General features: G+C 48.2%; 2 protein-coding genes across 2 annotated transcripts in view; both read left to right on the top strand.

Moving 5' to 3' along the window:
* The first annotated feature begins 1,195 nt into the window (after positions 1-1,195).
* LOC8033150 (neprilysin-1-like) lies at positions 1,196-3,994 on the top strand. Its single transcript, XM_002402734.4, has one exon. It carries the CDS (start codon positions 1,196-1,198, stop codon positions 3,992-3,994), a length of 2,799 nt encoding a protein of 932 aa, XP_002402778.4.
* Positions 3,995-4,272: 278 nt separating this feature from the next.
* The window catches only part of LOC8033156 (protein SSUH2 homolog), a 62,214-nt gene continuing 42,002 nt past the window's right edge, over positions 4,273-24,484 (top strand). Inside the window, 2 exon segments of the mRNA XM_029995732.4 lie at positions 4,273-4,451; positions 11,056-11,210. Of these exon segments, the coding sequence (XP_029851592.1) occupies positions 4,435-4,451; positions 11,056-11,210 (172 nt within the window). The 5' untranslated portion in view covers positions 4,273-4,434.

Genomic DNA, 24,484 nt, shown 5'->3' with positions numbered 1-24,484 from the left:
ATCGTCATCAGAAGCGGCGCCGCATGCCTTCCTGGCATGAGCCACTGGCCTTTCTGCGGCGCCGCGGTTCTCCTGAACCAAAATAAATATTATTGTTATTATTATTATTACCGCGAGTGACGACAAGAAAAAACGTCAACCTTCTATCTGTCATTTAGAGTTAATACACTTGATCCAGTATCTCGTGCGGAACTCCTTTATAATAACTCTTCTCTTAATCTCGATATATTTCTTGACAACTTTTCCGATTTTGTTAAATCTGTGCGGAAGCTCTTTTGTGACTTTTGATGAACTTCCTGAATCAACTGCCGGGTTTCCATATGTATTTCTATGACTTGTTGATTTCTTGTTTCTATTTGTACGGAGCTGTATGTGTAGTGTTCAGACGTTCGCGTCTGTTTGCGTCCAAGTGAAGCATCCATATGCATTGGAACAATTTTTTTCGTGTCTTCATTTCTCTGTGCAATTTTTGTGCACTTTTTTGTTTTGTGTTTCTGTACAATTTTATGTACACAGTTTTCGCGTCTTCTTTTTTTGTAGAATTTTATGTAATACTGTCTTCCGTGGTTTTTTCTTTTCTGTTTTTTTTTTCTTTCCCTTTTTTTTTGTGTGTGTGTGTGTGTCTTTCTTCTTTTTTTACGTGCGCCAGCACCAAAACCGCAAGGTTGTTCCTGGGCACAAATAAAAACTATTCTTGATTCTTGATTCTTGATTCTTGATCCCAGTTTCATGCTAAGTTATTGGCTTATTGCTCCAGCATGCCCAGCTTGCCGTGCTGGTCAAGCTGGTTGGATGCCGGATCGTGCTGGGTGGATGCTGGGTAAATGCTGGGTGAGATTGATTGATTGAAATCTTGTCTTTATTGATGAGAAAGGTTCGCCTGCCTATGGTCTGGTGAACCTGGGGCAGGAGGGAGGGGGTTATGCTGGGTGAATTCCGGTACAGGCTGCGCTTCAGTGCAAGGACACAGTAACAGGCCTAACGGCCCTTCAGCCATTTGTGTGATTCAAATCATGGTTGACAGTTACGGTGGTTATGGCACGAGGTTCACCGTCACGCGGGACGCCTTTCTCGCGCTGAACGCTGGCCCCCGTGACCGCGTGGCGCCGCGCCTGGAGCACGTTGGGCGCCTGGTCTCGGACGGAACGACGGCAGGCTACATTCTTTAGTACTCCCGTTGAGCTCCCAAGCAAGCATGGCGCACCAAAGGCCGCAGCCCAAAAGCCGCTTTTCCGATCCACCGCAAACTTCGCGCCCACCGCCTTCCACGGCAGACCGGGCCGAATCCCACGGGGACCCCATGCCGCCAGCCTACTATCCGTTCGCCTACTATATGCCAGTCATGCCTCCCGTAGGCCCTTCGGCTGTCCCGGATCCAGGTGACTCGCACAGGTCTTCGCCGAGTCCACAAGCGATGCCTGTGCTGCCGCCCTTCCTCAAATCGCAGCTGGCCCCAGCTCCCCACTTCCCACCGGCTCATTACCTCTCTGGTTACAGAGGTTTCCCCGTCTACCAGTCACATCCGACGCCACTGTACATGGGCTACGAGACTGTCTTTCCGCAGCCGATGAATCCGGCAGTCGCCGAGCTCCTAGAACGAGCTGCCATAGCCGCTACTGCCGAAGAGAGAGAAAAGGGGAAGAAGAGGGACACGGCCGAGGAACGCTTTGGCTTTTGTCGCACGGCGTTCTTCATGACAACCCTGCTTATGGCGCTGTTCGTAGGGGCCACGTTCTCTTATTATATGGTTAGTGCCGAGCTGGCGGAACGAGACCTAACTCGGTTGGGTAATTTGTCGGATCACGTGATCCCACCCGGTTTCAGGAAAAGAACTGCGGTCATACCGGTGGTCAAGACACCGACCACTTCAGGTAGGCTACAAACGAAGTCGTCGCCCGTGTTGAGCTTCTACCTACATCCGCGGCGGAAGGATAGCTTGGATGAGCCGTCCCGGACAACAATGAGATCTCGTGCAAGGGCCCAGCGCTGCCAAACCAAGCTTTGTGACTACATGACGGACCGCTTCAAAGCGAGTCTCAACTGGAGTATCTCTCCCTGCGAAGATTTCTACGACTTCGTCTGCTCTTCGTGGAGGACGAAACGCGGTGCTTCTCTCTCACAAGACGCTCTGTATTCTGAGCAGGTCGAGGTACGACTGAAGAGGCTGGTTTTTGATCCCGAAACGAACAACACGACGGACAATTTCCCATACGCTAGACAGCTCCTGGATATGTGCGTGAAGGACGATAACACTACTGACAGTGAAAAATACAAAAATCAATCGACATATCTTCGCCGGTTCCTTGCCCAGTTGGGGCTCGAAAACTGGCCGTACCAGAACGAGTCTGCCAGTCGAGTTGACATGTGGAGAACCAACGTGCTCATGCACCGACATCTGGGAATTTTTCCACTGCTGGCGGTGACAGTCGAGAAAGATCCTGACAATGAAACAAACAAATTGATTGCGATCGACGAACCCGATTTGCTGATCGGTCTCTTTGGAACCAGAGACATTTTCCTTCCAAACTGGTACTTCATAGTGGTACGTGCCGCCATGAAGCTCTTCAGCCCCTATAAATACCTCACTTATTCGGACAAGGTCCTCTCATTTTCGGAAAAGTTGGCTGAAATAACGAGCACGCGTGGACAGCGAAACTACGCGGGTGAAGCCAAGATTACCACCGTGCACAATTTGGCATCCTACGCCCAGTTTTTGGGATTGCTCTTTGATGACATAGCGACCTTGACAGACAAGACCAGAGTGCTTGTTAAGAACATGCGATACCTAAAGGCACTGAAGACACTTGTTCACGCGACGCAAAATCCCGACATACTGAACTATCTGGGTTTCAGGGCAGTGCTCCATGTCTCCCCGCTGTTGTTCGGAGAAGAGTTTGCCGAGCTGGCCACCGTTAGGATGCGTCAGCTGACGGGAGTTCGGCAACTGAGATGGCCACGCTGGAGGTCATGTTTGAGGACGATGGAAGACGCGATGGCTTTTGTCTACCAGCGGGAGTTTTTCAAGGCTATTGGCAAGAAAGTCAACACCGACCGAATCATCGCTCTCCTGAACGATCTCAAGAACAACCTCCTCCTCGCCGTCAGCAACTTCACGTGGATGAGCACTGAGGACAAGGTTCATTCCAAGAACCTTTTGGCCGACATCAAATTAGAAGTGTTTTACCCAACGTGGATTCAAGCCGAGAGTGACGACTTTTACGCGGCGTTACTGCCGACACCACGTAATGGTACGGATGCAAGTCTTCTCGAGGTCTACATGGACTTCACGCGCAAAGCTGCCGAACAGAAGCTTCTAAGTATCACCAGTCTCGAATCGCGGCCCCAGCACCAATGGAAAGGCTCTATTTTCGACACATACCCTGTGTTCGACTACGAGACACGGACGGTGTACGTTCCTCTAGCCATGTTTAACCTCAGCCTCCCCGACAACGACGCTGCGCTTTTATTACAGACGCCTCGGCTCTCTACACGAGTCATGGCGTCTCTCATTGCCAGTCTTCATCGGAACTCGTACCCGATACCGGAACAGCCGTGGCTCCTGCGCACCACAGAGGATCTAAAGACCGTCGAAGCTTGTCTGGAAGACCAGTACAAAGGCATGTCCAACACGATGCACGACGACAAAGTTCGCTCTCGCGTCACCAGAAAGCTCGACTTTCTCGACAATGCGGCCATAGAGCCTGCCCTGGCCCAGTTTCGCAAGTACGTAGTCGAGAGTGGAGTCGTGATGCAGCAGGACGCTTTGAATCTGCCGCTCAGCACCAGTCAGTTGTTCCACATATTGTACACCGCAGAACTCTGCGAGAGCGGGACCTCTGAGCAACTCAGACAAGAGCTGACCGAAGACGCCTTCACGCAACCGAAGCTAAGGGTCATCGTACCGCTGAGAAATATGCAGTCCTTCGCGAGAGCTTGGCACTGCAATCTCGAAGATCCCATGAACCCAGCTGATAAGTGCACGCTATGGAGCTGACCGCAGGGAACCCGTCGTGATCACCTGCCACTAAGGAAATTGCGGCGTTACGGTTTCGTTCATCTTAATAAACGTGCGCATTTTGTTTGTCGTTACGTCGGTCACTGCCGCGAGAAATACCAGGCCGACACTGCCGCAAGCGCTGCAGCAGCTGCGCCGGCTGCGCGCCGCAGACCCCAAAAACGAAACTTAATCAAAAACCCGCCGAACAGGTTGTCGTTCCCGCTCCAGCCACTAGATGTCCCTACTCGCCAAAACACGCTTCCGCCGCCGCGTCGAGGATGCTCTCGCTGCCCGGCTCCGTCGACTGTACCTCGCGATTTGAAAACGTCAAATTAAGAAATTAATCGCTTGTCGGTTGACCGAGCGAGAGTTGGGTGGCATGCGTGTGAGCAAGAAATCGCGCTTAAAAAGGCTTCGGCGACTGTAAGAAAGAAGAGATGGCCACGGTAGCCAGGTGAGTGTGCCTTCCATTCTGTCTCGCCGTCTGTCAAGACTGACCCTCCTCCGCTAGCCCTGTTTGCAAACAATCCTCGCTTGACCGGTTTAAACCTGGTTTGTGGGGCAGCAATGGCTGTTCAGGGGTTCCAGCTCGGCCAGCGAAGGGCCCCCGTCGTGCCCGACAATGGGTGGTATCCTGCGCAAGCGAGATATTTAATAGAGACGGCCGTCGTTTGGGTCGATGACATCATTACTACGAACACGGTCGCGAGCTCCATCACACGAATCTGCGCGCTCTGCAAAAAATGCGCGCTGCTATGCTGCTGATCAGTCGCCTCTTCGTTTTCTCCTAGTTACCCTTTGTTTTACTGATAAAACGACTATTGAAGGGGTGGCTCTGTTACTATAGAGCTGAATTTCTCATCCCCCGGTTAGTTAAAAACGACAATAATAACAAGAAAAGGCTGAATTTTTCTTTGTAAAATGTTGTATTTGCCTGTCACCTTCAGCTCCGGCTCGAAAGATGTTGTTCAAATCGCCCAAAAGTAAACAAAGAGAGAAAGGAAAAAGTAGGAGGCAGCTGCTCTCAAAAATAAAATTACGCTGCAGCGTCCCTTATTAACGACCAAAACACAGGAAAAAAAAAAAAAAAAACGATTGTGCGATTGTATGGTTTGGTGCATTGACAGAAGCGGCTCTTGCTGTATTTTTTTGTTTCCATGAAAGAAAAAAAAAAAAAGATATTGTCGTGATTCGAAGGCGGGAAAAATCGTACCATAGTAAAGCTGATCACTCCTTCGCCCTACCGATATGTAGTGTTCCGTAAATTGACGCAACTAAACCCGGAGCGAGAGAGGGAAGTAGGACCTTCGGTTATTAATAGAAGCAGAGGCTCTCGAACGGGGCTCCATCGGACAACATATAGTGACGGGCGGAGATCGATAAAGAATAGCGCCTTCCCTTGCTGTCGCGCGTGGCCCAGAAGGGAGCGTGTTTTGCCGAGTGGGGACATGCGAACCGCTTCCTTCTTCTGTTGTCTTCGCTCGGAGAGGTTTCTTCTATCTCTCTCTCTATCTCTCTCTCTCTCTAAGGAACACGAAGAGTTTCAGCAGTTTCAGTTGGGCTCGGGACACGAAACGTATACGAGGAGGCGTGCGTCCTTGGAATGCCGAGGCTACGACCTCAGTGGCTGCACATAATGCACGAATGCACACGTGCCTGGAAAACGCACACCACTCCGAGCGGTGGTGTACTACCTCGAGAAAAAGAATTACGCGTCGCTTTTTGTTTCGCTCGCGCGTTCGCGTGACTTGGGAACTATTTCCTCCGTTCTCCATGTTTTTTTGTTTTGTTTTTTTCCCTCTTCGTTTTGCTATCCTCCATTCTTGAGGCTATATGCGCGTACAAACCTCGCCTTTTTTGGGAACAATTTTTGTTTCCAGAAACGTACGTGAAAATGGTTAGAAAGATGTCAGCGTAAAATGGCGACATGACGAAGCGTAACATCTTGAACATGTTCTCGAATATTATGAACCATAAACTGCCTTTTGGTTTTCTTTCTAAAAAGTAAAATATAAAAACGGCGATGCATTGTGGCATGACCCTAGATGTTATGACTGGCAGGACCTGGTATATCGGATATCAGTGATGTATCGTCGCAGTAGCATAGGATTGCTTAAGCCACAACTAACTGTGCAAAAAACAACAAACAAACCAACAAACAGTTTGCTGTCTACGGAGGCAGCAGGTGGAAGTAATTGAGGTTTCTGGTGTGCCTTTGAAGAGGCACAACTCCGCTCCGTTTGTGCCGACAAAGATGCGCAGCCCGATCAGTTCATGCCTTCCGAGTCGATCACAGGCGGCTTTGGTCAAACACCGTTGAATCTTACCATCTATTACGATGCCAGAAGCCGTTACGTCCTATAATCAAGACTCGACGTTCGCCTCGAAATAAGTAAAGACAAAATCGAAGTTGTTGCACAGATGGACGTTTGGACAAGTTGATGTTACAACCCGGAAATGCATCGTGAGTGGTTGAAGGCCAGGGGAATCGAACTGCTGTCCTTTCTACCATGGTTGGCAGTCGGAACAGTTCAGCAGTCACAGGGCCCATGGGCCCTGACGACATTCGATGTTTTACAAGAAACCTGCATGCACAGTAATTTAATGTTTTCTGGGTGAGAGTAAGTAAACGCATTTCAAAACGTTCATCCAGATTTGTGGCGTAGTTTGATTTAAGCTTAAGTAACTTTTACGTAACGCCACAGCTTTTCAAGAAATGGGTCCTTCATTAGAGTACTAAGAACTTGATCCTGCAATAAAGTTCAACCGTACTTGGGTGAAGACAACTTAGTGATATTATAATAATAAACGCCCATCAGTTAATCAGATTTTCTTCGTCTATTTTGAACCAATGATTGAGCAAAGACGTACTCGGCGCCTACACGAATCGGAGTTGGTTAACTACCGCAAACCACAGACGGTTCAAATATACTGCGCGTGAGTTTATAATTGCATGGCTCCCAAGACGTTCTGAAGATACGATTCGCGTTAAGGTGCCCGGCTTGCGAAAAATCTTACCCAACTCAGCGCCCCAGCGCATATCGCATTTTTGGGTCAAGCTATTATCTGGGCCCATTGACTCGCCGGGGCGTCATTTCCCGCTGTAAAGGGGTCGCGTGGGCCTTTCATTTGTTTAATTTTCTCTTAAGCGCAACTGGAAACTTTCCCCTCTAACTCGAAGAACCTCAATCTTGTATTTTTCTTTTTCTGTTGGCGAGACTCCCGTGCAACGATTAAGGACAGTTCGTGCGTGCATCGCAGCTTTAAATCAATACTAGAAACAGAGCTCATGCAGCGCTGACTTGAGCATAAATTGGTACTGATGCTGTGCCATTAATATAGCGCGAAGTCGGCGCTGAATAAGCTAGGTCAGCACTATTTACAGCGCTGACTATTAGCGCTGAGGTAGCGCTGTGGTGTATGTGTGAACAGGTCTTTAGTGTCTGGCTGTAGCGCGTCCAGAGACTTTTCTTCGCAGTAAGGTATTGTAAGATAAAACGATGTTATTCCTCTTTCGATGAAAGATGCGCCCTTAATTATAAATAATATCCTCTTTTTTTCCTTGTCGTTGTAGATATTAGAATATGTGGCACGGAAACAAATGCGCTAGAACACTCTCTTTTTTTTTTGGGAGTAAAGTTGACATTTGGGCTAGTTGGTAGTCTAACATATTGAGGTATTTAGCGCACAACGTAGAGAGAAGAAGGACAGGACAGAAAAGAGCGCTACTCACAACTACGTTTACTGACAAGAACGGAAGAGAAAGAAAACACCCAAATAATCCGCCGCGGACTCGTGCATCTACCACAGCCCCTTGAATGATAGCGGCTATACTTCGTTTCAGCTTCGGTCCAGACGCAGCCGATGCTACAAGCGCGAGCATGTGGCCCAGAACAGTGCTTGCACTGCACGAGCGCGCGTGCTTGGCAGGGATGCTGAAAGCCCGGAGCTCGCGCTTGTAGCTTTGGCTGCGTCTGGACCGAAGCTGAAACGAAGTATCGTTCATCCAGGCTCGTGCGGGCCCTTCATTGTTCGTTCAAGGCATTCCCTTTCCTTGTTTGTTAGCGTTTTTTTGGCGGATCAACTGCGGGACGAAGAACCAGTTGGACGAAAAAAACGTATGTATCTTCCGTCTTTATTTGCATAGCGATTTAAAGACAGGGCGTTTATTTCGAACGTTTTTCCCGCATAAATCACCAGCGCAAATCGTCTGCTCAAGACTCGTTCCAGCGGTACGATTGGAACGATGCAAGGCGGGTTCAGCGGATGTGTATGGCACGGCGAAACTGGCAGCCGAGCCAGTGATTCACGCGTACACGCGGATGCCGCCTCGGAGATTTGCTTCCTGCTTGAGGCCCTATCGTATTTCACGCCATCTTATTCGCGCGTGCTTCTACGCGGCATTATTGTCGCGGGCCGACGACGCTTTTAGCCCGCCCGTGGTGTTGTTTTCACCACCAAAAACTGTCGATGACCCACAATATCGCGAACCATCGTGTCGTTGCCGTCCTCGGTGGTCATCATGGCACGTCGCGTCAACGCTGCCAGGTTTTTCTGTCACGAGCTGTCTTATCTGGAGCAACGAGCGCGAAAGGCACGATCGCCTGCTCTTTCCGAAAAAGCGGGACGTTCAAATACGCCCATCAGGGCCCTGGATTTGCCCGACTGTTTTACTCTAAAAGGAAGTGTCAAAACGCCGGAATGTCGGAACAGTTTCGAAGAGACGCGTGTTCGCGCTAACAGTGTTGAGATGTGTACATTTCATTTAGGGATCTAAATAACTTAGCATATAAAACTTGGTTCAGGAAAACGCTTGAGGTAGTACCACTAAATTCAATTTCGTGTTTTCATTTAGGTAGGAAGGCGCGTGGGAAATTTCGTAAGTTATAATTATTGATTCGATTCGAGAGAAAGAAAAAAATATTCAATTCGATTTTGGTATCGAGCACTGACAATACCATCGTCGTCGTTATCTAACAAAAAATAAATAAATAAACGCGGTAAAAAAGTGTGGTTAGCGATGAAAACTCATCTAAAATTAGTTTTCATTATTATATCAAAACGTGCAAGTTTCAGACGCAAACATTATTTTTTGTTAATCGGAAAACTAAATGTTGTGGTAACTATTTCTTGTAGCGCATAAAATGAGAGCAAAAAGTTTTTTTTTTCCTTGAAGTATTAGCGAGGGTAACTTTGCATTATCTTTTGCTATGCAATATCAGTTTGGCCTCCGTTGCGTGGGCTTCTCCCCTGGCACTGGTGCGCTGCGGAGAAGCGACACTCGCGGAATGGAAAGCGCGCGAAGTGCCCCCGAGCTCCGACGTCCTCGCTTCTACGAAGAGCCGCGTGCATTTTAGTGCGACTATACTTGAGAATGCCTCCAGCTGCTCGAACGGCATCACGTGGTTTGTGGACCGCGTTTGCAACGCCAGCTGCGAGGAGGCGACGTAGGTGCGAGGAGGCGACGCAGACAACGCGAAGCAAGCGCACTGTCGCCCAATCTGCGCAGAAGGCAACGTTAGCAGAAGGCGTCCGCCATTGAAGCGCGAACCCTCCCCGTGGTTTGACTTGCTCGCTCTCTTTAATCTGGACACTCTTGTGCACTTCGTATCCGGCGTGCGCCGTACAACGACGAATATCGCGAACTAGTTTCGCATGTCCACGTGAGATTCAGGAAGCAGCGAAGTTCGATAATTGCCGTTCCTTCTCGTAAACGCGTCGTAAAAAAAAAAAAAAAGTGTTTGAATGTGAGATTTGTGCAGTGTGCGTCTCCTTATACTGCGCGGCAAGCAGGCGACGCACTCCGTCGTCTGCTCGCAGCGTCTACCGGGTGATGGCGCTGCAAGTTACAAATCATCGCTGCGTGATCTTCTTCGAGCACGTCCGCCGTTGGATCTGGCAAATTTGTTCGTCTCATTTGTCGCAGGAAGAGAGCTACGTCTTAAAATTTCACCAGTTAGAGTCCACCCTCTAAATGCGCGTTCGATGAAAGTTCGTGCTTCTTATGTGTAGGCGCCGAATTTTTTCAGTTTGTATCACAGCTCCAGGGTCCATATTTGCCACCCAATATGCACATATACCGTAGATACAAAAAAAAAAAGAAGCTTCATAGCCGTACCGTGAGGTTTGTATGGAAAAATGTGCCAGTATAACAGGTATTAAATCATAATAGGATAGGAACCCCAAACTTTAGGGCGAATTCGTGCAGATCATTCAGAAATATTCTGTCGCACCAACTACAAGAAATATATGTTTTTTTTTTGTTTTTTTTTCCTAGCTCATTCACCGAGTGGAACGCATTGCCCCAGTCTGCCATTATACGTATTAACGTGGTATTGCTTCTTTCAGGAAAGTGATTCTGACTTTTAACTGGCTTTCCTTTTTCTATTTAACTTGATTTTTTTTTGTCAATGAACAGCTTTTATTGAATTTTTACCTGTTCATGTTCCACAAACGAGTTTTTTTTATATAACATGGCTGTACCTTTTATTGTGCTTCGGCGCTGCCGGTTGTTTTTGCAAACAACGAAATGAAACACGGAGCCCCATCTCTTGTTACAGGTTAAGAAAAGCTGGACAAGCGCTCCTCTTGAGAAATCCCCCACCCTTTTCCACCTAGCAGAGCGAACACCGAGAGGAGGCGAGACAAGGCGAGGAAGGACTCGCCTCTTCTTCGGCTAATTGGAAAGAGTTGTGGGCTTTGGGGGAGAAGCTCGTAGTCATTACTTTTTTAGTAACTTTTACTCGAGGGAATAGGCAGAAAAAGGAACGTCTCAGAAGCTGGTTGAGAGTGGCCGTGTGGGCACACTACATAGGATGTTTGAGAAAAAAACCAGCTAGCTAAGTGTGAGACCTTCCCTTATATGTATTTTCCTTCTACTATTTTTTTTTCCTTTCCTGCATTACAATTTTAGGCGCTAAACGACATGATTAGTGACCAGCTCGCCTGAACACTCACAGTTTTTTTAATTATGTTTGCGCATGCGTGTTTGGGCCCGCTCAGTGTATGTGTGTGTACCCTGTCCAAGCGTGCTCCGCACCTCCCCTTGTTCTCCGTAGTGGCGTCCTGTACGTGATGCCGCCCCTTGAACCATCGGCCCCCCCGTGGACGCCAAGTCCGGTGCCGTCGTCCCCGCCGCCGCCCCTCACTCCCCTCGCCTCGTCGCCACTCAGAGATGCCCCCGACGACAGCAAGGCGGCGCTGCAGCGCAATGGTGCGTGAGTCAACTTTCCTATCACCGCGGCTGCGATACAACCAATTAAAAGCGTCCACGTTACCGTAATTAGTTATGGTAGTCGGTGCAACACAGCCGCACGACGTGAACACACGCCACACAACAGTGTTGTTGAAGTTTCTGTTCTTGGAGTGTTTTCATGCAGCGTAAGGCGGGGTCACCCTGCTCATACATCATACAAAAGACAGTCTGCAAACACGACTCACCGCATTATCCGTGGTTCGAATACCGTGTGCCAAGTTTCTCTTTGTACTCGTTGCCGTGCGGCATTCGGAGCACGGATATCACGGCAACTAGCGTTCGAATCTGTATGCAGACTGGCTCTTGTATGATATATAAGAAGTGTAACCGCTGCTTAATTAAAGCGTGTTGTCGTCGTTTTTTAAATGAGTAGGGAAACATTCCCGCAGCAGTTGTGTTCATATATTCGGTTACATGTTTGGGGTCTCTTAGTTTAGTTATGCACTCGGCGTCAGCTCCTCTATGCTACATTGTCAAGACTATAGCCTAGCATTCGCAGTGCTACAACTCTGTCAAAGCAAGTTGCTCGAAGGCATGCGAACAAAACGCAAGTCGAAGTCAGGAGCTTTCGCAGCAGTGCGGGGCTGCGGCATGGTGGAACCTACGCCAGCCTCGACAATGTATAAGCCCGAAATATTTGACGCCAAGTATAGTTATACACTTCAAGTTTCGAGTTTATTTATTTTACAGCGAAGCTGTTTATGGTTTGGCTAGGGTTCCGTGGATTTTTCATGTGCGTCAGCAGTAATTCAGAGAGAGTTCGCACCGCCCTCTTTTTGCCGTCGTTTCAAGCGCTTGCGTGCCTAGTTTCCTTTCCTTCCGCCGGGTGGCGGTCCCGTTGCGCTTGTCTAGTTTTCTCCGGCTCCTCGGGGCGGTGATAGTCCTCGACATGTGCGCGCACCTTTCGTCTCGATGACCGCCGATCAAGGCAAAAAATGTGTTCGTACCTTTGTTCAAAATTCTGTGTCACGTCTGTGTCGTGTGCTAAAACAGCTTTGCTGTTTCTCCACCTTCACAAAGTGGAATGGCTCATAAAACTGCCCTATCGGCAGTGCCCATCTCCCCCATCCAGTCTTGTACAAGTTACTAAAAAAACTTAATCAATTACATTTACAATTCCTCTTGCCAAAAAAGTATTTAATGAGATTGCTTTATTACCTGAGTAAAAAGTAATTGGCTGTTACTTAAAAAGTAACCGTTAGTTGTCCGATTACTCATGAATTTCAGAATGACAAATTTTTCTGCCGGTTTGAAAACGGCTCTTTTGTACCGTCCACGATTAAATTAGTATCACCGAATTATGAACCATAATCATCTTCTGAATCAACCACCCTCCTGTCACACATTTGGTTCGAGGATTCCTTGGTAGGAAACTTGTACAAACAAACTTCGCCATAAGGAACGGGAAGGCAGAATATTAGCGGCTAAAGCTAGTTTGAGGACTTCTAAAAATAACCAGATTACTCTTGCAACTACATCCTAATAAATGTGCTAAAATTATTTACAATATAATTTAAAAAAAGTAATCGATTAAAAATAATTTGATTACTTGAAATAAGTGCCGTACAAGTATGCGCATATCACAGCAGAGGTTAGGGTGACATAGGCAGGATCTCGCCATTATAAGTGGCGTTATATGCGTGCTGTGCCTTCTAGAATGGTCGCGAACGGAGCGTTGCATTAAAACGGCGCTGTGCCAATATCTTTTTTCGCACCGGAAAATAAACCGTTTCGAGAAATCACATCTCGACATCGAGGAATATTTCAAACTTGAAGCGCAACTTTTTTTTTTTTTTCAGTAACTGTAACTGAAATTAGATACGTACAGTTGTAAAAGCGTTAGCCGTATGTCTAACATTCTTACGTTTCTGCTAAACTAGCTATAAGCCTAATTGAATTACTTTCTAAATGTATCTTTTACGGCTCTGTTTTCGACTTGACCCGCATCCTACATCAGCTGTTGGAACAGAACAGCAAAGGGATACGAAACACGACCACGCAGCGAAATCAAAACATCCGCTTAGAGTCTGGGAGCAAGTAAGAAAGAAAGAAAGAAAGAAAAAGGGAAAAGAGAAAGATAGCAATAGAGAGAAAGAGGAAGGGAGCAGGATGCGGTGCCCTCTGTTGTTCTTCATTTACACTGCGCAGGGGGTTAAAATATTTTTTTTTTCGCATAACGCCTTGCCCAGCGCTCATTTTCCGCCCGAATGTAGCGCTAGCGAAGCAGTTCGAACAAGACGCGCAAGTTTCAGAACGAACCGTTATCGTATTTAAAAGTTATAAGTGATTTTCTCGAAATTGTAATGGGGAAATGGTGACAGACGGAGCTCTCGAATACGTGGAGCTGAATGATGCAGTACCGAAAACATTTCCCCTTTGAAATTTCAGAAAAACACTCGTAACTTTTGATAGAGATAACAGTTCAGTTTAAAACTTTGTCCTCTGGTTCAAACCACTGGTGCTAAATTTGAGCGGAAAATGAAGATTTGACAATACGTAATTTTTTTTCGATGAAAAAGCAAACAACAACAACTGTAAATTATTTGGAGGGACACTTTGTACAAGCATGCCATGCGCACTTGTCCCCTCATCCTTGTTATCGCGGGTGGTACAATGGGTACACAGATCGGTTCACCCATGTAAAGTGCATATAGGTTCGCTAGTACCTCTTTCGATTAAAATCTGGCCATTGTGTTTGGAATGAATTCTCCGGGCGTCCATCTTGTACCAATGTGCAAAGTGTTACGCGCCCGCGAGAATACGCCGAGAAGCTGAGGGAGACGAGGAGACGAGAGAAGACGCCAGAACGCCGAGCTCCAATTGGAAGGATTAGTGAGTATAGACCTAAAGCTGTAGCTGCCTTTGTCCCCACTGCACTCATCGAACGCGTTCGAACGCGAGGTTCAAACGCCGCACGCTGGCGTTCCGAGTCCTATCGCGTTCGACAATTGCAATGGAGACAAAGGCAGCTAGCTTTAGGTCTACTTGTATAGTCACTGAACGTCTAGGTCTACCAACAAATCATTCGAACCAGAACTCGGCGTTCTGACGTCCCCGCGCTTTCTCGTCTGCTTTTTGCGCAGCGGTTGCGGTGACGTCGAAATGACGCCGAGTTCTGATTGGATTTGATTGGAAGGATAGTGGGTAGACTTCAATGCTGGATGAGTCGAGGTCTACCCACTATTTTTTTCGATCAGCCAGTAAAAGCTCGGCGCTCTGACATCCTCGCAACTTCTGTGAAAGAAGCAGACAAACTTGCACTCCGCACAGACTTATTGCTAAATTACCCATGCATCAAGGAGAATGGTGGGAACGTAAGTACACGCGCCGCACGCGCTCGCCTTCCCCGTATAAAAAAAAAAATCGAAGTAAATAACCAAAACAAGGCGTTGTAGGACGCGCGTGCAAGATGCCATTTGCGTTAGGCTTTTGCTTTAGAACAGTTGCTACGGTTGACTTCTGCGATAGCCTCCTCTATACTCACGAAACCTTTCAGTTCGACGACGGAGCCATGGAGTGCCCGGTCGCAGGTTTGGAGCGCGAGGATCTGGTAGCACAGAGCATCAAAGAGCCATTTTTCGGGGAACCTGGACGTCAGCGCACGGCTTTTGCAGCGGCGAGGACCCGAAACACACTTGATCACTCGGGAGAAGTGTGTTTCGGCGTCTCGCCGCAGCGGGGCGCCAGTTACGTGACTCTCCTCTCATCCGTTGTCTGCCGCTACACCTTTTCCCTTTCGGCGGCCGCTTCTCGTGGCGATCTGCCAGGCTTTGTTAGTATACAGGAAGCTATGGAACGAGTCACGCTAGACTCTGTCCACCCTTAAGCTGAGACTGCAGCCAAAGTTACAAGCGTTCTGCGGAAGAACGCTTCAAAGCAGCGACCTCGAGCCCTCGTGCTTGTAGCATTGGCTGCAGTCTCAGCTCAAGGGTGAACAGAGTAGTAACCACAAGTGATTGTGTTATGTCTGCGGTGCAAGGAGTGGCCAGACGAAGGAAGGACTGCGAAACAGCTTTATTTCCGCAGAGGCCGGCAGCGATCTGGCTGCGCGTATGACGGTGCTCTTCTTATAGAGCGCCCGGTGACGTCAGTACTACGCGTACTGCTGATAGCAACGGCAGCGGCCTCTAGCACTTCCTCCACCGCAATTTGGAACGTCATGAGGCTTCATAGCGATCGGGGGGTCTTCTCTGGCGTTGTGGGTATCGCCGAGGCGCAGCGTTAGTGGGGGTGACGGGCACCGTTTGTCTTGCGGAGACAGTAGACGGAGGTGGTACGTCGGCTTCAGACGCAGGATAGATGGTGTCGGTATCGTCCTCCCCCACAAGGGACGGCGCTGTCACTGCAGTAGACGCTGAGCGCAGGTGGTCCTTGTGTCGCCTCCAAGTACGGAGTCCATCCGGTGTCCGCACCTTGACCACGTAGGACACTGGTCCCGTCCGCTGCAGTACTGTTGCGTGGAACCATGTGGGGCCGCTCTTGGTTCTCCAAGTCCGTTTCCAAGGAGGGCCACCATACGTAGCTTCGGGCGAGTGCTTTGCTCCGCACTATTCCTGGGTGTCCCTGGTGTAGCTCCTCCAGGACCAGCTGTTGAAGTTTCGGGGGCACGACGACTCTCATTCCATGCATCAGGCACCGCTCGTGGACTGTGAGTTCCCTGCGTCGTGCCATCTTTCATGACGTGCGACAGCACAGCGCCGAGACCATACGCAGACGCATCGCAGGATAGCTGCAGCGGGCGTGCCGGGTCGTAGTGTGCCAGCACCTCCGTCGAAGACAAGATTTCCTTGATGGCTTGGAAGGCATCTTGACATTTCCGATTCCAGCACCAGGGAGCATCCTTCTGTAGTAACCTGTAGAAAGGCTTTGCCAGCGTTGCTAGCCGTGGCGTGAATTTTCCATAGTAATTTATCAGTCCAAGCAGTGAACGCAACTGTGCGATGTTAGTAGGCGCTGGGGCATGCAGCAACGCTTGAACTTTTTCCTCGCTTGGCTTGACGCCGGTCTCGCTGATAATGTGCCCCAGATACTGCAGGCTTTCTTTGAAAAATTCACATTTTTCACGCTTGACGCGAACACCTTTCTGCTGAAGTGTACAAAACACGGCTTCAAGGTTCCTGAGGTGTTCTTCAGCGGTTGCTCCCGTGACGAGAATATCGTCAAGGTAGCATATGACACCCGGTAGTCCTTTAAGTATGTTGTCCATAATGCGCTGGAACAACGCGGGCGCAGACGCTACTCCGAAAGGGAGTCTGTTCACCGCAAAAAGCCCTTTGTGCGTGTTTAGTGCGAGAAGTTTTTTTGAGTCCTCCGACATCTCTACCTGCTGGTATGCCCTGCTAAGATCTAGCTTGGAAAAGTATTTGCCTCCGGCGAGCGCAGCTAGTATTTCCTCAAGTTTGGGCAGGGGGTACTGCTCCGTGTCTAGGACAGGGTTCAACGTTGTTTTGTAATCCCCGCACACACGTATGGTGCCGTCCTTTTTAACTACCGGTACAATAGGCGTAGCAAACTCACTGGTTGACACTTGCGTAATGACGCCCATTTGTTCAAGCTTCTGCAACTCTTCCTCTACGGCCGACCGGAGTGCGTAAGGCACGTTTCTCGCTTTGAGGAACTTCGGACGTTGCTCTTTCAAAAATAAAGTGGCTCGCTCACCTTCTATCTTGCCAAGGGTGCCGTCGAAGATGCGGCTGTACTTGGCTTGAAGTTCTTTTAGGCGTGCCTCGTACTTCTTGCTTGCATCAGACCGATGAGGGTCCGACAGCTTGTGTACGCCGCAGATGTTGTCCCAGTCCAGACGAAGACGTGTGAGCCACTCGCGGCCCAAAAGAGGCGGGCCATTGTGGTCAACTACGTAGAGGGGTAGAACGTCCTCTTGACCCTTGTATCTTACGGACGCTTTGACGAAACCGCAGGGTTGCACGACTTCCCCGGTGTAAGTCTTGAGGCGTAGCTCGGTGGGTTCAAGCTTCAAAGGAGGCTGAAATTTCTTGAACTGCTGCTTCGGTATTATGGACACCGTGGCTCCCGTGTCCAATTCCATGCTCAAGGAAGTTCCTTGAACTTCCACGTCGACGGTGATGGGTCGCCGGCTTTGCGGTGACAGCATCTTGACGTTGAATGTGTCGTCGCTTTGAAGAGTCCGGACCCACTTCTTTCCGCCAACAGTCTTCTTCTTGGCACTCCGACATGCACGCTGAACGTGACCCTTCTTGCCGCAATTCATGCACTTATCTGCAATGTGCGGACACGCCCGGGCGAAATGCTTATCAGAGCCACAGCGATAACACTCGAACGACTGTTTCCTTTTCGCGGAATCTTCGGTACTCATCTTGTGCAAGTCATCGCTCCTTTCTTTTGCGTGCGCCTCCTGAACATTTTTTTTAGCTTCTTCTAACGCGAGTGCGCGTTCAACGGCTTTTTGAAATGTCAACGTTTTATCCTCTGCAAACAAATACCGCTGTATGTCCGCACGGAACAAACCGCACACGAACCGATCTCTCAGCGACTCATCTAGGAAACCGCCAAATTCACAGGTTTGAGAGAGCTTCCTGAGCTCCGCTACATATTGTGCGATACTCTCGTGTTCCAACTGACTACGGCGATGGAATTTCGCTCGTTCTCCAATCACTGATACTCTCGGTGACAGCTGGTTTCGCAGCAATTGGGTTAGTTGCTCTAGCGTGTTTTCTGACGGTTTGGCAGGTGCCGTCAAAGACTTCAAGAGACTGTACGTTTTAGGCCCAATAACGCTTAAAAAAGCATGCACCTTGAGGTCGTCAGGTATTTTGTTGATCAGAAAAAAGGACGTCAACCTTTCTTCATAAGACTGCCAGTCACTCACAGTTTCATCGAAGGCTTCTACTTGGCCGATATGACTGGAGGATGCCATCTTGAGAAACTTGCTGTCGCCGAGTACCCAGCGGCGTGCGGTGATGTTTCGCTGTCTGTTTGGACGCAGCTTCAAGGCTTCTCACCTTCGTCTTGGCTTTGTTGCCCCCATCTTCGTCGCCAGTTGTTATGTCTGCGGTGCAAGGAGTGGCCAGACGAAGGAAGGACTGCGAAACAGCTTTATTTCCGCAGAGGCCGGCAGCGATCTGGCTGCGCGTATGACGGTGCTCTTCTTATAGAGCGCCCGGTGACGTCAGTACTACGCGTACTGCTGATAGCAACGGCAGCGGCCTCTAGCAGATTGCAAGCCTGCCAAATATACCTTCGCGTACATACTGCTCGTGCTTCCGTCTTGTCGGTGTCGGTCGTTCCTGTTTGTCGCTCTATACTCTAAAAAAAGCCCGAAATCTGCTTTCCCGCACAACACTCGGAGAGCCAATCCCCGCAACTTACGGAGGCAGCTCAGCGAATGACAATGCCGAAACATATGCTTAGACCAAAAAACGCAGTCTGAGTTGTGACATTAAGCAATGCAAAGCGTCACTCCGTAAGTTGCGGGGATTGCTCTCCGAGTATTGTGCGGGAAAGCAGATTTAGGGCTTTTTTTAGAGTGTAGGGGGATTCGGCCTATAGTTCAGGCGTCGCTACTCCGCTGGGTTGGGGCAGTGAGCTTGAGCATGTTTTCAGAACATTTGGCTACCGTGTAGAATGACGTGTGATTTGATTTGATCTTGATGTTATGCCTGACTCGGCACCACGGTGCTCGGCACTCGGCATTCGGTATATTTCTCATTATTCGTTTTCTGTTTGGACGGTTCATTTGCCCCGTCGAGTACGCTTATTGAAGCGCAACGGTGCACTGCAGAGAAGCTACGACCGCGGAGGTAGAGTTCGCGTTTTTGCGCATATCACTTCGCCGCAGTGCAGCCTAGTGTTAAGGGGTAAAACGCTCTTCCAGGATGGAATGACGCACTACCGCGCGTTGAGTATGTGTGAAAAAAAATAAACAAATACATAATATTAATAAATAAAGGATGAACGCTAACGTGACAAAATCTGCCTTGTAGTAAAAATTTCAAAATAAAATTTCACTCAGCTTATGATAGATTGCAACATATTGACTAGTTCCGTGCATAATTGGTAGTGTTTTTTTGTTTTTTTTTTGTTTTCGAAGTTTGCCATTTTTAAGAAACTTGGTTATCGGAAAAGGGTTGATGAATCATATTGAATAGGGATAGCTGGCATACTTCCAAATAGCCTCCAAATTTTACGTGGGCACAGTCGGTAGAGTTCAAACCTACATTAACTTTAGCAGTGGAATCAATGCTTGGAAGTAATATTAATGAGTATTCATTTAAAGCATATTTATAATCCACATGCTGGCTTTGCATCATCATAAATCTCTTCACTCGCATATTTAATTTGCATTCGCAATTTAATTAGACTTTGCAATAAATGCTAAGAATCAGTTGCACAGAAGTGGGATCGCAGAAAGCCCTGTATCTTAGTTAGACATGCCTACATAAATCTTAAAATGATATTCTCAGTGGAATGATTGACAATCAAGAGTATGTTTATGCCCCCCAAAAGTTGTTTTTTTTTTGCCGCTTCAAGATGGAATTTAGGTCGCTCCAAAAGTTGCTCCGAAATGACTAGAACCAATCATATCACTGCAAGTTGTTTTGTTATCATCACGTTTCTTCCACGGATTGTAGTGATCACAAAGTTATTCGCCTTACATTTATGGATACTTTTTCGGTAAACACGGGTATGTAGGTGGCAGCTCCTGGCCGTCATAGCCGAGTCCGTTTCTGCTCCGCACGTGGTAACGGCGAGCTTCCATAACGCTTCCCCAAAGTGCACTTCACACCGCTGAGATTGTTCTTGGCAGGCAATATTCGCGACTCCAGCAAAACGGACGCCACCAAGCGGAAAAACCGGGAACCAGCCGGACCAGGTCGCTCCGCGCCCCTCCGCGTCTCTGGTGGCTTTCGGGCTTTCGCAGACACGTGTTGTCGGCGCGGTGGCGAACAATGTAGTTTGACGAAGGACCGAAATTTTTTAAAGTTTGCCTGAGTCTTCATTAGTGCGGTGAAGCCTTAGTAGATCCTTCCATCACATGTTTGAAAGCCCGTTTACTACACAACACACGGTTGCGTGCTTTCGATTTCTTGGATGGGGAGGAATCGCGTAAAAACGTTTTGATTTCTTGTCTGTCTCGAATCACGTTCAAAGTGACGACTGCTTGGTAACTGATAAGTGGTTTCTTTATAAGGATGCAGAACAGTGGACTGAGGACGACAGACGAGGCATTTCACTGGAGGGAATACCAATGTCGCTGTCGAGTGAATGGGAAGGTTCGATAGCTGCTTTTCTTAAGTTTTGTTGTGTTCGGTTAGCTTCAAGTTTGAGCCACCCACGCCTGTCGGTGCGTTGGCTATTCATCTTGCCTGCTTTTCGCCGAAAAAGTCTCTGAACCACACTGAAGGAGTCGGCCTGATTTTGCAATTACTTGATTCAGAAAAACCTGCTCGCTGCAAGTGATGAACGAGGGAAATTGTCGGTTTTCAAAAGGTGGGGGACGAGTCTCGCAGCGTTAGAAGCTGTCACGGCATTTTGATCTATCGCGCCTCTAATATTTATATTATACCCCCGTGGAAGCCAGCAGCAATATACGTCCACATTGCTCAGGTTGACCGGCCACAAAAAAGACTAATTGTTTTCAGTTCAGGCTTCGAAGCAAAGTTCAATGCAGATGTGTTCTGCGTGAATCCCCGATGAATACTCTCTTCAGTTTGTCTCCGTGCTGCCGGCTAGAACCGTTTGGCTAAGTTTAAGTAGTATCTCTCTGTCTGTCAAATATGCTTTTTTTTTCAGCAGCTCACCTAATAGCTAGTCAACTAACCTCATATTTCGACCCGAAGAATATACTAACATCGCTTTAGATGGACATAGTACGTAATATTATACATAACCCGCTCGTCAAAATGACTTGTCGATTGCTACTAAAACCTCAATTGAAATACGAGTATCAGCTGCTTAGTGGGGCGCCGGCGGGTTAACAGGGTCCTTGGCTCAAGAAGCGCTTGCTTAATTTTCGCAATTTTCCTGCAGCCTGTGTTGTGGACCGAGCAGACGACTGGAGCTGTTTCTTAACCGCGGATACGCACAAAAGCTCGATTTCGCGGACAGATAAGTCGCATGGTCGCGGCATGAGCCTCGACCATGCGACTGAGCTGAAGATTATTCTTGGTGGAACAATTCTGTAGTCATCGCCGCTTTCCCTAGATGATCAAAACTGATTAGTATATTACCGTCTCTCCGGAGCCCATAGTTTCGGTTTTGAACGAAATCTCCGAAACGAAAGTTTGGCATGAAAAGAACAAAAAACACCGGGAAAACAAAACTATGCTTTGCAAGTTTATGTGCACCTGCTACACTTAACCGTCTCAGTTCAAATACCTATAAAATTGGGCATTAAACAAAAGAATATCAGTTAAATTGAACGCGCCACCCATTCAGGCGGCACGGCCGAGCCAACGCGACCTGGACCCAGCCGCCATGTTTGTTTGGTGGTGGCGCCCCCTATAGGTCGCTGGAGTCGCGAATATGTATACGAGTTCTTTTTAGGCGTGCGCCGTGAACGTGTCACCCAAATATGGCGTCCAGTGCCGCAGAGTGGTGGCGCTGCGGACTGCACGGCGCACGCGCATACACCTCACGTCCCACAGTTCCTGGACACGCGTAGTGTCCGCGCTTCTCGGCACCTTAATGACGTGTCTTTAAATTATCCTGCTTTAGTTTTTTTTTTTAATTTTGACAATGTTGTGTTTTTGTTTTTGTATAATGTCCTAACTTCCAAGTCCAAGAGCTGTTTGTGTCCATAGTAAACGAAACAATAAGCGAAACACCTGCCGTTGGAAAAGTCCGCTTATCATTGCTTATGATCCGGACGAAATATCCACATTCGCTATGCGTACTATATTTCGCAGAAGAGAGCAGAAGAAAGTATGCTCGGGGAGCGTTCTCAGCCAAGTATAGAAAGATGGCAGCTCGCAATAAGGTGATTATTGGAATATTCCACGCGTACATACGACATGTATATAGGTGAGGCAGAGTAGTTTGAGAACAATGGACTGGGAAAATCTAATAAGTCAGAGATCCGTACTTGCGGAGTTGCTATGCTAGGAGTTTACTGTATGCATTACGACAGTTTCGCCGAGAGGCTAGGGTTCGTCAGGAGGTGTATATATTTATATATAACACGATCCGCTCGAACGGTCAGCGGCAGCCAGCAGTGAGCACGTCCCTGCCGGAACCGCCAGCATTCGCTGCCCATTCACGTGTCCGAAATAGCCCGGGCTACGACCGCGCCTGTCGAATCCGGAAACGGGCCGACGCTGGGCCGAGCTCTACGCTGCCGCCACGCAAGAGAAGCCGCACGCTCCGGCGTATACACAGACGCTCCCCCGGGCCGCCTGACGTGGTCCTCCCGATTAGTCATGGTCCGAGTCAGGGCCCCGGGCTCTCTCCTTCGGGAAGTATTTGGAACCCCGGCGCTCGGAGAAAAATAAGCGGTGCGCGGTCCGCGTGCTTGAGAGCGGTGCCTGTTGCGTGTTTAGGTGCTAATAGATTCGTCTCTTTTTTCTTTCTAATTTTGTTTTGTGTACACCAGCGGAAAAGTTTATACCGAGGCGAATCGGTTCAGCCTCCTCGAGTTATTAGAGGGCACCGCGGCGGCCTGATCCGCTCGGGTGCTGCATGCGTTGCGATATTCCGCCGCCATATTTAATAGGCTGTCGCTAGTGTTTCATCCAGACGGAACAATGGTCAGTACCAGAGTTCCGTCCAGACAGAACCGATAGTCACCACCAGGGTTCCTTGCAGACGGAACTATAGCCGCCACTAATGTTCCGTCCTGACAGAAGGGAAACGCGCCACTGATGCTTCTCCCAGCATGCACGAGGGTTGATCCTTATATGCTCCACGCCCGACCCATTCCCGAAGTTACCACTGGCAATGTAGCGTTCTTTAAATCAATGCACATGTCCGAGCAACCTTACAACATTTCTACTGCTTCCTGGAAGAAAGTTTGTCCAACATCTCCAAACTACGCATCTCCGGCCTCTATTACCTCAGGTACCCATTAAAAATCACCTCCCATGCAGTTTTTTTTTTTTTTTTTTAAGTTTGGAGTCATTGGGAGCTAGATAGAGTAAATACGGTGGATATAATTTTCAAAGCTTTACGTAGGAATGGCAACCATTCTCATGCAAGACCTGAGGCTGGGTGCGTTGTCGTAATGAGGGAGCATTCCCCTGTCTGTACTTCCCACGGCGTTTGTCCTTGATTGCAGCGCATACTTTTGTAATTAGGTTCGCATAGTAAGAACCTGGTATTGTGGCTCCACCTGGTAAATAATGGCACGAGAAAACACACCCTTGGCATTCTAAAAAATATTACCGAGAGCCCGTTATTGTTACTCTAGCCTGGACAAAAATAAACAATACTCTCTACTGGGCCTTCGGGACGGAATTACGAGGACTGTACTGTTGTCGTTCCGTCTGGACGAAACTCTACTGCGTCTGCTATCTGTTCCGTCTGGACGAACTCTCGACACTCCGTATTTAACAGTCACTGCCAGCTTAAGACACGCAGGGCGTGGCGACTTCCGGACATCTCATTATCAATCCGCATCCAATAAGATTGCGGATTTAGCCAATACAAACGTAGTATATTTGTTTTAAGAATAAATACATAAAAACAACATTTTTTTTCTCTCTCTATTGTTTGGATAAGTGCACTCCAAAATTACGGATGTCTCTCTCTCTCTCTCTCTCTCTCTTGCTTTTTTGTTTTGTCTCTTTTCTTTAATCTTCTGTATCACCTCACTAATTTATTCGAAATTCTGCGTTGTTTTTTGTTTTTGTTTTTATACGGCTGGGACCTACTCGAAAGCTTTTCATCCTCGCGATCGGTCGTGCGCTCTGAGGCTTTTGCGCGCTTCGGCGAGCCTCTTTAGGGCGAGCGTCTTCTATGCTTGCCCTATGATGGTCTGTGTTCAGTTGGCTCCTTCAATCTCTCGCACTAGGGAAGGACTAAGGAACGCTGAGGCATCAGTTCAACACCAAGCCCAGGGCTGCCAACATGGAACGTCAAAATTTCCCTTGCGGACGCCTGAAACTTCCCTACTTGTACCAAAATTGACCTCGCTTTACCATATAATTGTATTACACTAAATATTCGGTGTTTTCTGCATCACTTCCATTTTTACAATGAGAGATATATTATGTAACCTTTACGCCTCACGTACGTTTCGCAAAAAAAAAAAAAAAAAA

The sequence above is a fragment of the Ixodes scapularis genome, unplaced genomic scaffold (genome assembly GCF_016920785.2).
Source record: "Ixodes scapularis isolate PalLabHiFi unplaced genomic scaffold, ASM1692078v2 PGA_scaffold2__306_contigs__length_199485367, whole genome shotgun sequence".
Taxonomy (NCBI): Eukaryota; Metazoa; Arthropoda; class Arachnida; order Ixodida; family Ixodidae; genus Ixodes; species Ixodes scapularis.
The sequence above is the reverse complement of the archived record's forward strand: the minus strand, read 5'-3'. Positions and strand labels throughout refer to the sequence as shown.

What these genes read in the sequence shown, in the direction of transcription:
- LOC8033150 (XM_002402734.4), top strand. Translation starts at nt 1,196, where the DNA reads ATGGCGCACCAAAGGCCGCAGCCCAAAAGCCGCTTTTCCGATCCACCG.